This window comes from Mixophyes fleayi, chromosome 3 (genome assembly GCF_038048845.1).
Source record: "Mixophyes fleayi isolate aMixFle1 chromosome 3, aMixFle1.hap1, whole genome shotgun sequence".
NCBI classification, from domain to species: domain Eukaryota; kingdom Metazoa; phylum Chordata; class Amphibia; order Anura; family Limnodynastidae; genus Mixophyes; species Mixophyes fleayi.
The window spans coordinates 211,644,586-211,658,104 of NC_134404.1; the positions used below are offsets into that span (position 1 = coordinate 211,644,586).

A 13,519-nucleotide genomic window follows, 5' to 3' on the forward strand; every position below is an offset into this window, starting at 1 on the left:
AATGCACTCAGTTAAAGCCTGCTAAATGCCCTTTCCAAAAAAAAAAAAAACCCATGATGTAAGCGAACACAAACTTTGTGACCAGCATTCCATTCGAGTCAATTTAGATGCTACCTACAGTAACCATGTGCATTGATGGTCTGAATACAGAGTACAAACTGCAGGAAGGCTTTGAGAACATGCCTTGAAAGTTCCTAATAAGTGAGGACAAAAGTACAAAGTTCCCATTAACAGGCCTTGTTTTCTGCCGAAGAATCATTTTATCCAATTTAAACAAGCCCAATTTGTCCAATGTGCTATTATAATGCAAACCCTCCATTTTCAGATTTAATATGGCTGTGTGCCTCTGAACTCTCTAAACCTCCAATATGTCCTTCTTGTACCCCACCCCAGTAAACAAAACTGTACCTGTATCTCAGATGTGGCTTGAGTGATGTATGCCACACTACATATATCCTAGAATAGATGTCAATGTAAGAACAAAAATCATGAAGTACCTTAGCATGATGCAGATCCACGCCATACATTGACAACTTCTTGGCATTTTCTAAGAAATGAGTATCTGCTTGTGCCGGTGTGAGCCCTCTAAATAGGGGGAAAATGCAAAGTATCACCAAGATAATAGTCATCACAATCATTTTCAATATCCGTTTACTTCAAAAGGCACAAATATTTCCAAAAATTATTCAAGCATATTTTCAATGTACTATTTAAGCTGACCACATGATGCAAAATTAGGCAACCTGCATGATACCACATGCATATATATGTGGACTTAATTTCCAAAGGAAGTTTTGTTCCTATACTCCTTTATTCTACAGTTGAAAACAAGAGAAGCAGGAATTTGTAATTTACTCTATATAAAAAAAAAAAGAAGCCCAACTTCAACTTTCCCTGTACAGATGTTCTGTCACCTAGAGTGAACATTCAACTATGAAAGAGAAAATGAGATGATGTTATATTAAGTGACAGGAGTGGTGATCACCTATGCCTTTACCAGAACAATATGGTGTGAACTTATCAGCTATACAAATCCACTTACCAGTCCTATATAAAAATGAATGTCTAGGAAGTGGTTCTATTTCTTTTGCTACTGGTATTGAGAACTGCGAAAATGTACCAAGCTATTAGGCCGGAGGATGCCAATGTGTGTCAGGGGAGGGATGTTCCAAGCTTGGCCAAACTCCAGGCACATCTAGCTCAGTATATTAAAAGTCCAGTACCTTCAGCATTTAGCAACTGTGAATGGTCTATGTACATATTCACATAGAGCTGGCAGGTACACTTAAAAGGGCTTCTTCACCCATACCCATTAAATGACCCCGTCCCTTTAAAGAGATAGCTTCACCCTCACCTAAAACTTAAAAATAATTTTTAGTGTAGCAAAAGAGCAGAGGAACCTTCAGGATGACACCTGACAGATTACAGGACTGCCGCAATACAGGTCAAAGTTTGCGTTTTATTATGACTTGGGGAAACTCTACCCTACAACGAAATTTTAGGTTTTCCTACAAGTCTTTATCCCTTCATTTGTAAAACTGGTTTACTCTCCTTACAGAAAACGCTACATTCTGTATAGTTCATTTCTGGCTACAGAGGTGACAGCCATTGGAGGATAAGATCTTACATACTGAATGTTGTTATTAAAGACAATCAGTCTAGTCCAGTGGTTCCCAAACTTTTGCAGTTCACGGCACCCTTAGAGTCTCCAAATTTTTTCAAGGCACCCCTCCAAAATAATTACTGAGCAGTCCTGTTTTAGAAGTAGTTGGGTCAAAAAATTGTAATAAGTATTTAAGTACTTATGTATAAGCATTTACGATGTATGATCCTGAATGAATATAGCACATTTATTATTATTATGCTTTAATGTAATCTTGTAAATTCCGTCATTTAATTCCGATATGTATGCGATTGTTTTTCTTTTCTTTTTGTTGTTTAGTATGTTTATATCTTAAAAAATTTCAATAAAAATACTGGATTTAAAAAAAAATAAATAAGTATTTAAGTCACGACAGATATACTTATTTAGTTGTATGCAAAAATGCCCCTCTGCATACAGGCACACTGCCCTCTCTCACGCTGTCCTCCGCCCCCCTCCTCTGCCCTCTGCCCCCCTCCTCCTCTGTCATCTGCCCTCCTCCTCTGCCCCGCGCCAGCTATAGAAAAAAAGAAAGCAAACAGAAACTTACCAATCCGCGCGGCGCTAGGACCCTGCAGCCTCCTCTCGCGCGCAGCTGTCACGGACGTCGATATTCAGTGACAGCTGTGGGAGAGAGGAGGCTGCAGGGTCCCGGCGCCGCGCGGATTGGTAAGTTTCTGTTTGCTTTCTTTTTTCTAGGGCTGGCCGGCGGCACCCCAGTGACAGCGCCGCGGCACCCCTGGGAGCCGCGGCGCACACTTTGGGAACCGCCGTTCTAGTCAATATTACACACTATTGACAAACATCCACAGACCTGTGTGTTTTATGCAGTTCCACAACTTTTTCCTCCAGTTCCTTTGTCTGATTTGGTGCAAACTGAAAATCACTGATGTAGTCAGTGCTGTGTTCATCTGCATCATAATCCCCCAACTCAGCCTGCAGCATGAGGGAGCCAAGAACTGCATGTGTCACAAACGAACAAGGCAGACGTCCAGAAGCGATATCCTGACGGAGCTGAAGGCAAAGGAAATATCTGCGGAAACATTTCACGAAAGTGAATGAAAATACCCAGTAGATTATTAAAGAAAAATCACATTATATCTTTATAGTCCATTCTTAAAAGTGGTTCTCTCATTTAAAATGGTATATAGTCCAAGTCTTCCTGCTCTCCAAAACAGGGACTTAACCAGTGCTGAAAATGACCAGCAGAGGTCTTGAGTGCCAGGATCCTGCTTAATAAAATGAGGGGTGGGTGTCTCAAAGGAGAGGTCTCCGAAGTAGAAGAATTTGGGTGGTGAGGCTAAAAACAACTTAAAGTGGGAAAACTAATAATTTAATAACTTCAAAGTTAATTAGAAAAATGTATTTTAATGTGGAAAATATTACTGGAAAAAGTGTACACATACACGGTTTGAAACTTCTTAAAAACAAAGCAAAATATGCTCTGTATAATGTACAAAATGTATGAAACTATTATTAGTGTGCTCAAGTCATTGTTGCAGAGAGCAAAAAGTTTGGAATTACGAAGAAATCTATCAGTTTTTAAAAGAATTGATAATTATTTTATCAAGGTACCATTAAACTGATTTAAAAATGTGGTTACTACATTACGAATGTTGCAAATGACTATTGTGACTTGAAATTACTGATTTAGTACTCACATATGACAGCAAAGCCCCATTTTCAGCAACAATTACTCTAGGGTCCTAATTGTGAGTTCAAAAATGCGTCTCTCATCCACACTCATTACATCCTCCCATTCCCGATTTCAGGACTTTTTCCGGGCTGCACCTACTCTATGGAATGGTCTCCCTCGCACAATAAGACTCCTCTAGTCTACAAGCTTTCAAGCATTCTCTGAAAACCCACCTCTTCAGACAAGCTTATAATATTCCTCAACCACCCTCTTCACCTCAGTGCATTACCCTATTACCATCTGTTATACAACTACCCCTTGATCACCATTGTTGTGTGACAGGATCATTTAGCTTATGAGTCACTTTTACCTTTGCAGTCTGGCTGGGCCGACTGCAAATGTAGAATTAACCTCATGTGTCAAACTCCCATTGTCCAATAAATTGTAAGCTTGCGAGCAGGGCCTTCTCACCTCTTTGTCTGTTGTACCCAGTTTGTTTTATTAGTGAATTATGTCTGCCCCCAATTGTAAAGCGCTACGGAATATCTTGGCGCTATATAAATAAATGATGATGATGATGATGATCATGATTATGAAAAATGGCCAAACAAAAGCCTTTTTCAAGAAATGTGTGTCTACTGATTTGAGAAATTATTGCTATTCCATGTGTCACATTTCCAAGAAATTGAAGATTTTCTACAAGGTGAAGAAATGGACAAACTGGATCTAATTAGGATATAAAATGAAGTGGAATGAACAACTGCACAAGAAGATGGGTACAGTCAGCAGTTTGAAAAACAAAGGCATTACAGGTCCTAGGCTGAAGACTTCCGTAAATAGTACATATCAAATAATATTGTCAATTGCAAAAGTAAAAAGTCAGGTCAACGGAGCTGCATAGTCTCAAAGATCCGTGGTATTCTCAGTGCTCTGTGGCAGAGAGCCCAAAAACCTAGGATATTTGGGGACTCTCCTTCCCTACACAGTCCCCTCGATGCAGAATTAAGTGGCAGTCTATCAAGGGGGTGCATAGATTAAAATTTTGGCCTGGTTTCCAGCTTACACAGTATTCATTACTATCAGGACCTACATGTCTCAGACATTCCAGTACTCAGAGAAAGTTTGGGACGATCTTGTTCCATCAGAAGCTGCTTCCGGTACAGATCTTCTAGTTCCTCCTGGGATCGAACCTCTGAAGGAGTGCGGTGCTGTGTCACTTTTGACACAGCACCGTTATGCATACCCCATGGGACTTGGATTGCAGAGCTGCCTGTGTGTAGTGCATCCACCTCTGGGGTCTGGTCGGCATAGGGTTTCAGTGGTTCAGCCTCCAGTAATTGGCTGAGAATCGCTGTAGCTGGAGGCTCAATTTACTTTAAAATTGCTAACATTTACCGGATTTCACTAAACCTGCCAATCCTGCTTCCCGCAAAGAGGCGTCACCATCTTTAGTCCATTGTGACTCCCTCCATTTTAACTGGGCCCGAGGAAAGGCTTACCCGCAATATTTAAGCAACAGACGCCTTCCCACTCTCCGTGGGAACCACTTTCCACAATTTGCCCGTTAATATAGACTCTTACTGCAGTGGAAGGTCAAGGATACTTAGATTGCGTCACCAATCTCCAGGAGTCTGCATCGCGTCAAGCCACGGAGCTAAAGAAGCTGCAGGCTAGAGTAGATTATTTTGACAACAGGGGCAAACGCAACAATCTTCGTATACAATGTATGCCCTCTGGGATTCCCCCTCATGGTATCAGATGTCCTCAGAGAAATCTTTAATGAAGTCCTGGAACAGGATTCAAATGCCCAAATTGTACTCGACAGGGCACAGAGAGCTCTTCATCCCAGAGGCCTCAATTCTGAACAACCAAGGTACATTATATGTAGACTTTATTATCATTCCCAGAAATAAGAGAGATTCTGGGGAAAGTGAGGTCTTTGGATGTGATCTTGACAATGACAGGATTCAGGTGTTCCAGGATCTCTCTTGGCAAACCCTGCAACACCGGAGAAATCTAAAGCCGCTCACAGAAGAGCTGCAGAAGTACAACATCAAATACCAGTGGGGCTTCCCATTCAGCTTACAAGACTCAAGCAACGGCAAACAAGCTCTTCTAAAGAATCCTTCTGAATTTGATCAGTTCTGATCAACTTTGGATCTTTGAAAATCACTCTTCAGGATTGGCAACAATGGTCTACCCGTTTGATGCCTCTTACACTTCTGCTACAGGAGTGGTGGCAGAATGTGAGAAATCTAAACCGCTCCAAGGCGCTTTCATGTGGAAACCCAATGAACAGCATCTGACCTCTGCTTACTTGTTGGTCCTGGACTTTCTTGTCCAGCGGAGCATGAGGATGACATCTCCAGGTCATACAAGATACGTTTTGAGCCCAGATCTCATTTTATTTCAGTTAGAAATCCTTATCCTAATTTGTTCTTTTTTTATTATGTTATGTCTTGTAGAATCCTGAGTGGTTTGTTTTAATATATCCAGCTACCGGCTTAATGTGGTCTAATATGAAACGTTCTCTTAAACAGGTTTCATCATAATTTACGCTGGTTAGTGTAAAATCACAAGGTTAAATCAATGCTTTCGAATATGGATCATTAGGCAGACAGTGGTCTTACTTGTGACTATGTGCTGCCTCCCGCAATATTCCTCTCTTGGGGCCCAGTCAGTCACATTTCATGTCCGGCAGTGTTGATTCTTAACCTTCTAATCTTTTTGACTTTTTATGTTTCATGGTGTTGCTATAAAAGACTTGTTTGTAGTATTTTACTATGCTACTTATTCTCCATAGCTCCAGTTCCCAGGGTATATTACACTTGGTTCACTGTATATTCTCTATTACTATTTAGTTATCTAGCTATTGGTAATCTAACCCACAAGTTTTTAGCACTATTTAAGTAGTGGAAGTTGATGTCAGGGTACCTTTTGGCAAAACCACCAATTTGTTTCTACCTAGACATGGGAAGGGCTTTTCCCCATGATGCTTAAGTGCGGTGTTCTACTGCTATGTTACGGTTTGTCATTGATCTGCTTTGCTTCAATTGATTCTGTTTAAATCTCTTGTCCTTCTTTCCCCTTCCTCCTTTTTTTGAATCCTCAGAATACGACTGCTTTTATACTCTTTGGAACATATCATGTAATACAACCATGGTAGCTACCCAGATTCCCTGCCCAATTTAGAAAACTCTCAAGCTCTGCTTAATCAACGCTAAAAGTCTTAATTTCCCTAAAAAAAAGATCTACATGCCTTCTTCATGGAGGAGATAGATGTGGTTTTTAACCAGGAGACACACTTTAAGCTAGATGCTGCCCCTTTCTTAGCAGTAGACATTATCCACATTCCTACTATGGTAATAACACTAATGGGAAAAATAATTGTGTAGCCAATTGTCTCTAGGCTCCTGAATTACTGAAGTAATACACCACTCTTTTGGGGGCAGGGATGGGATAGGCGTCTCTACATGAAATGTACAATTTATCACCATTGGTACTTTACGCTCCCAACCAGGGCCAGGCAGCTTTCTTGTCTGACTCTGGAGATGCTGCAAAGTCATGTGCAAAGCATTGTTGTGATATAACCTGGGCAATGGAACCTCTAGACACCTCTGGTGGCACCCAGAGACATCCACAACGAGTGCAGACAGGTAAGACTTATCTCTTTCACTACTTCAAATTGGCAGACTCCTGGCTTCCCCTGCATCCATACGACCAAGACTAAACCTTCTCCTTTCTCCACTCTGCCTACTCTGAGAAGTGTTCATCAGTCATAGATACTTAAATTTGGTAACGGATGCAAGCCTCTCCATGTCTAGTTCAGACCGTTTTATAGTTTTCACAGCAATCTGGCTTAGATGGACAGAATTTAAAGATTCCCCCGAGTTCCACTCCCTGATAGAGGAGCAGGACATTCTAGGCTCCTGTGAGTTCCAGATTTGGCTACCATCTTGTTGGCTGACAGGCATTGGCCGGTCTCTTACTACTACACTATGTTTTTAATTTGCATACATAAAACACTCCTTGAGCATACCCCTGAGGATCACAAACTATTCTAAGTATACTTCTAAGCTATGAATAAACTATTTGATGATGAAACAGGGAGCCAGAGTACAGTCTTTGATATGCTGATCAGCAAAATTGCCAGGTCTCAACCCTAAATGAGCTCTTGTGGGATGGGCTTGATCAAATTATCAGGGAAAATGCCCCAATAAGCCAGTCGCACCATGGGAGGAGCTACAGAAGTTGTGGGTACGAATTTTCCATGAATATCTTTAAAAACTGACAGCTAGAATGCCAACTGCCTGCAAAATTGTAATCGCTGCAAATGGGGGGATTCTTTGATTAATGTAAAGTTTGAAGAAAAGAACAGTTAAATTAAATAGTAAGTTATTATATTGTCAATTAACTATAATTTCAGATCAACTTAATGATACCTTCATAATGCAGATTTTACTAACTTCCCCACTCTGGTGGTCTACAACGAGGTTATGCAACTAGTGAAGAGAAGAGCCCAAAAGCAATTTTTAGTGTTGCGTTTTGTGCAAATTTCAGCAGCTTTGAATAAAACTGTTTCCATTGATTCAAGTACAAATTTACTTCAAATTTCTGTATCCACGGATGTCTTGATTCATCAACATACAACATGCCTGTCTATCTCTTCTTCTGAAGGACAGATCTATGCTTTGGATAAGCCTAAGCATTAACAGTATAAAACTGCAAAAAACTGTAATAAAGGCCCATATTCTATACATAATGTGGTTTTATACACCCATTTAAAGCCCTTAAATATTTTAACGCTACACTATCCACCTGTTAAAAAAAAAAAAGAGGGGGGCGTGGCTTGGACGCCAAAGTGAGAGGACACGTTCTTGTGGAGCTCCCGTAACATCTCCCAATAACGGTCCAAATTTACTCCCTAAGACCCGTTTTTTTGTCTCCTCAGAGAGCCTCTAGAAAACCCTCCTCAACCGGAGGGAACACTCTCACCTGCTCCGGCCCTGCCAGCTGCCGTGTAGCGATCCCCGCTGTCTCCGTTGGACCTTGCTGCCCGGGCGGGCACCTGCTTCGGAGGCTCTCTCTCCTGCAGCCCAGGGGGTGCTGTCCCCCCCCCCCAGCGTCTGCTCCGCCGCTCTGCCGGTGCGTTGTCCTGCCAACCCGGAGAACTCCCGCCTATCCGGCGCCGCCCAGCGGCTTCAGCCCAGCTCCGGCGACGCTGTCGGTCTGGAGTGCTGCTCCTGAGGGCTTCCCGGCTCACGTCCTGTGAAGCGCCTGCCGACGAATCCCCACTCGGGGTCCCGGCCACGCTGATCCGGAAGTCGCGGCCACCATTGTCACCTTCACTTCCGGAATTCAACAGGAAGAGGTGCATGCTGGGAAGGAGGAGGAACTCAGAGAGGAGTGAGAAGCGACGGACGCACTCCCCTTTGTGGTGACCCGTTTACCTGCTCCAACAGCCTGTCGTTTTTAGTTTTTTTGTTTTGTTTTTTTTTTTGTTTGTCCTACAAGCCCACTGGCCGCCTCTGATCTAGGGACCCGCTTGCCCTATGCTGTATCCGGGTGAGTGCCTGGTGTTTCTGACCCCCGCACTGTCTAGTCTCCCTACACGCTTTCTGAACTGCTGTAGTAGGAGTCCCCCAAGCATTGGTGGTCACAGCCGTACCCACCTCTTGTTGGGTTTCTAAGTCAGGTGTTGGTGACCATAGAGGAGTCTTTGATCCCTCTCAACCGCTGTATACTGCAAGTCACCACATAGAAGCCCATCGCACTCCAGCCCCACAGTAAAATTTGTTGGTAGGCTCTCCTGGAGTCATATCAGAGTCGCCAGACCATCCAGAGAGAAAACTAACACCGGGACACCAGGGTAGATACTACCCCTCTACTTATTTGCCCCACAACTTATTATGTCCACTTAACCCATATGGGTATGTTCCCCGCCCGTCTGCCTCATATTCAACATTAGCAAATGGTTTCCCAGAGATTCTGCACTTAACATGAATAAATCGACGGGTAAAGGCCGCAAAGGCGCACCAGTTGAGATAACTCAGCACTTCTCCCGTCAGGACAAAGCACATACTTCATCTTCTCCTAACTCATCTTCGGAGTCCCAGAGCGACTGAGACCCTCCTACCACTGCTTCTACCTCAACCAAGGCGGACTTTGCTGAATTACGAAATTTAATCGTGGAGCGCACAAACGCCTTTTCCGTTGATCTTCAGAAGGCTATAGGCGATCTCAAAACAGAAATGGTTGCAATCTCCAAAAGAACCTCGGTTCTGGAAAACAAGATGGCGTCGTCTCTTACATTCCAAAATGTAGCCTCAAAAGATATAGACTTCCTGCTAAAGGACAACGATTTCATGAGGGACAAGCTGGAAGATGTCGAGAACAGGGAACGTCGCAATAATCTCAGATTACGCAACATCCCTGAATCAGTGGAACCTACGGATCTGGAGGACTATGTGAGTAGGTTCTTCTCTTCTCTGGACTCTGCCTTATCCAATCACCCAATGCAGATCGAACGGGTCCATAGGGCCTTGAGACCACGCCCGAAAGATACCGAACCCCCTCGTGACGTGATATTGAGACTACTATCCTTTAAGACCAAGGAACTTATTACCAAAGCGGTTCGGAAGGGTCCCGTATCCAAGTCTTTCAAGATCTCGCCCCTTCAACGATAGCCAAGAGACGCGACCTCAGGGAGGTTACCAGCATCCTCAGAGAAAACGGATACAAATACCGCTGGGGTTCCCCTTTTCATTTGATTATTGAAGTTGAGGGCCGTCAAGAGTCAATCCGAACACCGAACGAAGGAAAAGACTTACTCCGCAGGCTCAATCTCTTCCGTCTTGATAGGATCGTGGGTGGCGATGCCCAGAGCTCCTCGCAACAACCTCCTTGATTCGTAAATCTCTATGTCTCTGTTAGAAGAGACGTGAAGTAATACTGTGCCTTTACTTGCCCTGTTTGTATTTTCTTTCTTATTATTCTAACAAATGTCAATATTTTCATGTTGCTCTCATAATTACCGTAGATATTGTTGTCTCTGGTTACAAGTTTAGCTTCGGTTTAACCTTATTATGTTGTTTATGTACGGGCGGGGGACGTATCCTGTCCTCCTAGCCACGCACCCGCATACCTTGGGATTTTCTTAGCAGTTTATCTGATAGTTTATATTTTACACGCACTCCCGTATTCTGTGCCTTGGTTCTGATAAGTGAATAGGCAAACTTTGCCTTGTTTTTTAAGTTAATATAGCTTTTTAGGCACTGTCCTAGTAGGTCTCTCCTCTGCTATTGAGGTCTGAACCTACACCCTTGCCTCTCTACTTTCACAACTCCTACTTCCTTCTCTCTTCCTTTCCTTCCCGCCCCCTGCTCCCCTCCCCCCTGGTACTCCAGTTTGAGGGATAACATTTTTATTCTTTGTGTTTCTCCCAAGAATACCGACCATGACTCTTACAACACTCTCCCTTAATGTTAAAGGGTTAAACACACCCAAAAGCGCTATATGCTATTCCACACATTACGAAAACTTAATGGTGATATCATTTTTTTGCAGGAGACTCATTTCAAAGCGGGTGGCCATCCTTCCCTGTCCTCAAGAGGATATCCTGATGCCTACTATTCCTCTCATTCAACAAAGAGGAATGGTGTTGCCATTCTTCTCCGCAGTTCAGTCCCGTTTGTCATGTCAGCAGTTAAGGTCGACCCTGAAGGCCGGTTTCTCCTCCTGTCTGGAAAAATTGGTCATCTAGATATAACCTTTGCAAACGTTTACGCGCCAAATACAGGTCAGACAGCTTTTTTCACACACTTTCTCGGAATTACACCATTTCCGCAAGGGTCTGCTTTTACTCGGAGGCGACGTTAACACTGTTATGTCCCCCCTCCTAGACAGATCCGCCTCTAGGCACACCTCCCCCCCATCTTCACACACAAAACATCTGCAAAAACAAGTGACTGAGGCCAGCTTAGTTGATATCTGGCGAGCGTTATATCCCTCTTCAAGGGACTACACATTCTACTCCTTTCCCCACCAAACCTACTCCCGAATTGACATGTTTATGGGCTGCTCAAACATCTTCCAACATATAACTAGGGCTGATATAGTTCCTAATACGTGGTCCGACCACTCTATACTATCGCTAACGGTTGACCTTTTTCAGAACCCTCGGGGCAGAACCTCCTGGAAATTGAACGAGACTCTTCTTAAACTCTCCGGGTTTAAAGATTTCATATCTGATTCTATCACGAAATACTTTGAGATCAATTCAGACCCAGAGATTCAGATCTCCACTATATGGGAAGCCCATAAGGCAGTCATTCGGGGGGATATCATTCAGTTTGCCTCCCGCAGGAAAAAAGAACGTAACGCAACGCTTGATAAACTTACTCTTTAACTTAAAAACTTAGAAACAACACATAAGGAGTCTAACTCCCATTCAGTTTTGAAAGAAATACAAAAGACTAGGGGCGAAATTCAGTCAATTCTCGCAGAGAGAACAGAACGCCAGCTTAGATGGCTTAATCAAACATTCTTTGAAAAAGGCAACAAGGCCGATTCGCTTTTGGCCAAGAGACTGTTTGGGAACCCCGTTTGGCTCTCAATCAATTCTATCAGAAACAAAAAAGGGGACCTATCTTACGATCCTAGGACCATAAATGAAACATTCCACAAATATTATGAAAATCAGTACAACCTTCATAAGGACCAAACTTCATTTAAAGCCCCCCCTCAAGCCATCAATACCTACTTCGATAATTGTTCCCTTCCTTCCCTATCCTCCCGCCAGGCTTTTACTCTTAACGAGGCTATCTCCAACGAAGAAGTAATCTCTGCACTAAAGTCACAGAAGAACTCCAAAGCCCCCGGCCCTGATGGCTTTATGATGCTTTATTATAAAACATTCTCCAAAGAACTAGTCCCTCATCTGACGCATCTGTTTAATTCCATTATGACGGGGGGTAAATTCCATGCGGAATCCACGCGTTCTACTATAGTGGTGATTCCTAAACCTAATAAGGTCCCGACCTGTTGCCCCAGCTACCGCCCCATTTCACTAATCAACTCTGACGTTAAACTTTTTGCCAAAATTCTGGCAAATCGTTTAAATGCTTATTTACCAACATTGGTCTTCCCAGACCAAGTAGGTTTTGTCCCCACCAGGCAGGCTCTAGATAACACTAGGCGTACTGTAGACATCATCGCCCATATTAACCAGAATAAGATCCCGTCAGTGGTTTTGGCATTAGACGCCGAAAAGGCCTTTGACAGACTCTCGTGGCCTTTCATGTTCAGCACGTTGTCATTTCGGTTTAAACGGGGCCTTTATTTCCGCCATTCAGGCCCTATATCACCGCCCCACCTCATCGGTATTGACTAACGGACTCCTATCCCAGGCTTTTTCACTAGGTAATGGCACTAGACAGGGGTGTCCCTTGTCCCCCCTCATACGCTTTATGCATAGAACCTTTAGCTGCCGCCATTAGAAGAAACTCGGACATATCAGGGATTCAAATTGGTCCCCATCACTTCAAAATCTCCCTATTCGCTGATGACGTACTACTAACACTCGCAAACCCCCTCATTTCACTCCCAAATCTCCTTAAAGAACTTAAAGAATATGGATCTTTATCAAACTATAAAATTAATAATTCTAAATCGGAAGCCCTCTCACTCCAAGTCTCTATCGTCACTAAAAATATTCTCAAATCTTCGTTCGATTTCCAATGGTGCCCCAAGGCGCTACGATATTTAGGGGTTCAGATCACGAAAGAATACAAACAGCTATTCCACGCCAACTACACCCCTTTATTTGACTCAATAAAAAGAGACCTGGCCAGATGGGACTCGCTTTTTGTCTCCTGGTTTGGTAGGATTAGTGTGAATAAAATGAACGTTCTGCCTAGAGTCATACCTTTTCCAGACCTTACCAATTCCAATCCCAGGTACTTTTCTAACGAATCTGCAATCTTCATGCGGTACATTTATCTGGCAAGGTAAAAAATCAAGACTCAAAAGGTCCTGCCTAGCTAAACCCACCCAGTCAGGGGGATACGGACTTCCGCTCTTGGAGCGCTACTATCATGCAGTTAACCTTAGTCATATCATTTCTTGGCAGTCTGCTCCGGGGATCAAGAGATGGGTCGATCTAGAAAACGCACATACATCAGATCACAATCTGAATTCGCTCCCCTGGCTTCCTAGAGCTCAAAGGCCGACCTCAGTGTACT

The 13,519-nt window shown here is 43.2% G+C and overlaps 1 protein-coding gene across 14 annotated transcripts in view; it reads right to left on the reverse strand.

Annotated features, from left to right (window-relative positions):
* EPB41L2 (erythrocyte membrane protein band 4.1 like 2) overlaps nt 1–13,519 on the reverse strand; it is a 169,051-nt gene that overhangs the window by 66,298 nt on the left and 89,234 nt on the right. For all 14 annotated transcript variants that reach the window (XM_075203063.1, XM_075203073.1, XM_075203070.1 and 11 more), the window contains exons 7-8: nt 2,457–2,675; nt 498–585 (exon numbers count right to left, since the gene is read on the reverse strand). In XM_075203063.1, the coding sequence (XP_075059164.1) occupies nt 498–585; nt 2,457–2,675 (307 nt within the window). The remainder of the gene's footprint in view (nt 1–497; nt 586–2,456; nt 2,676–13,519) is intronic.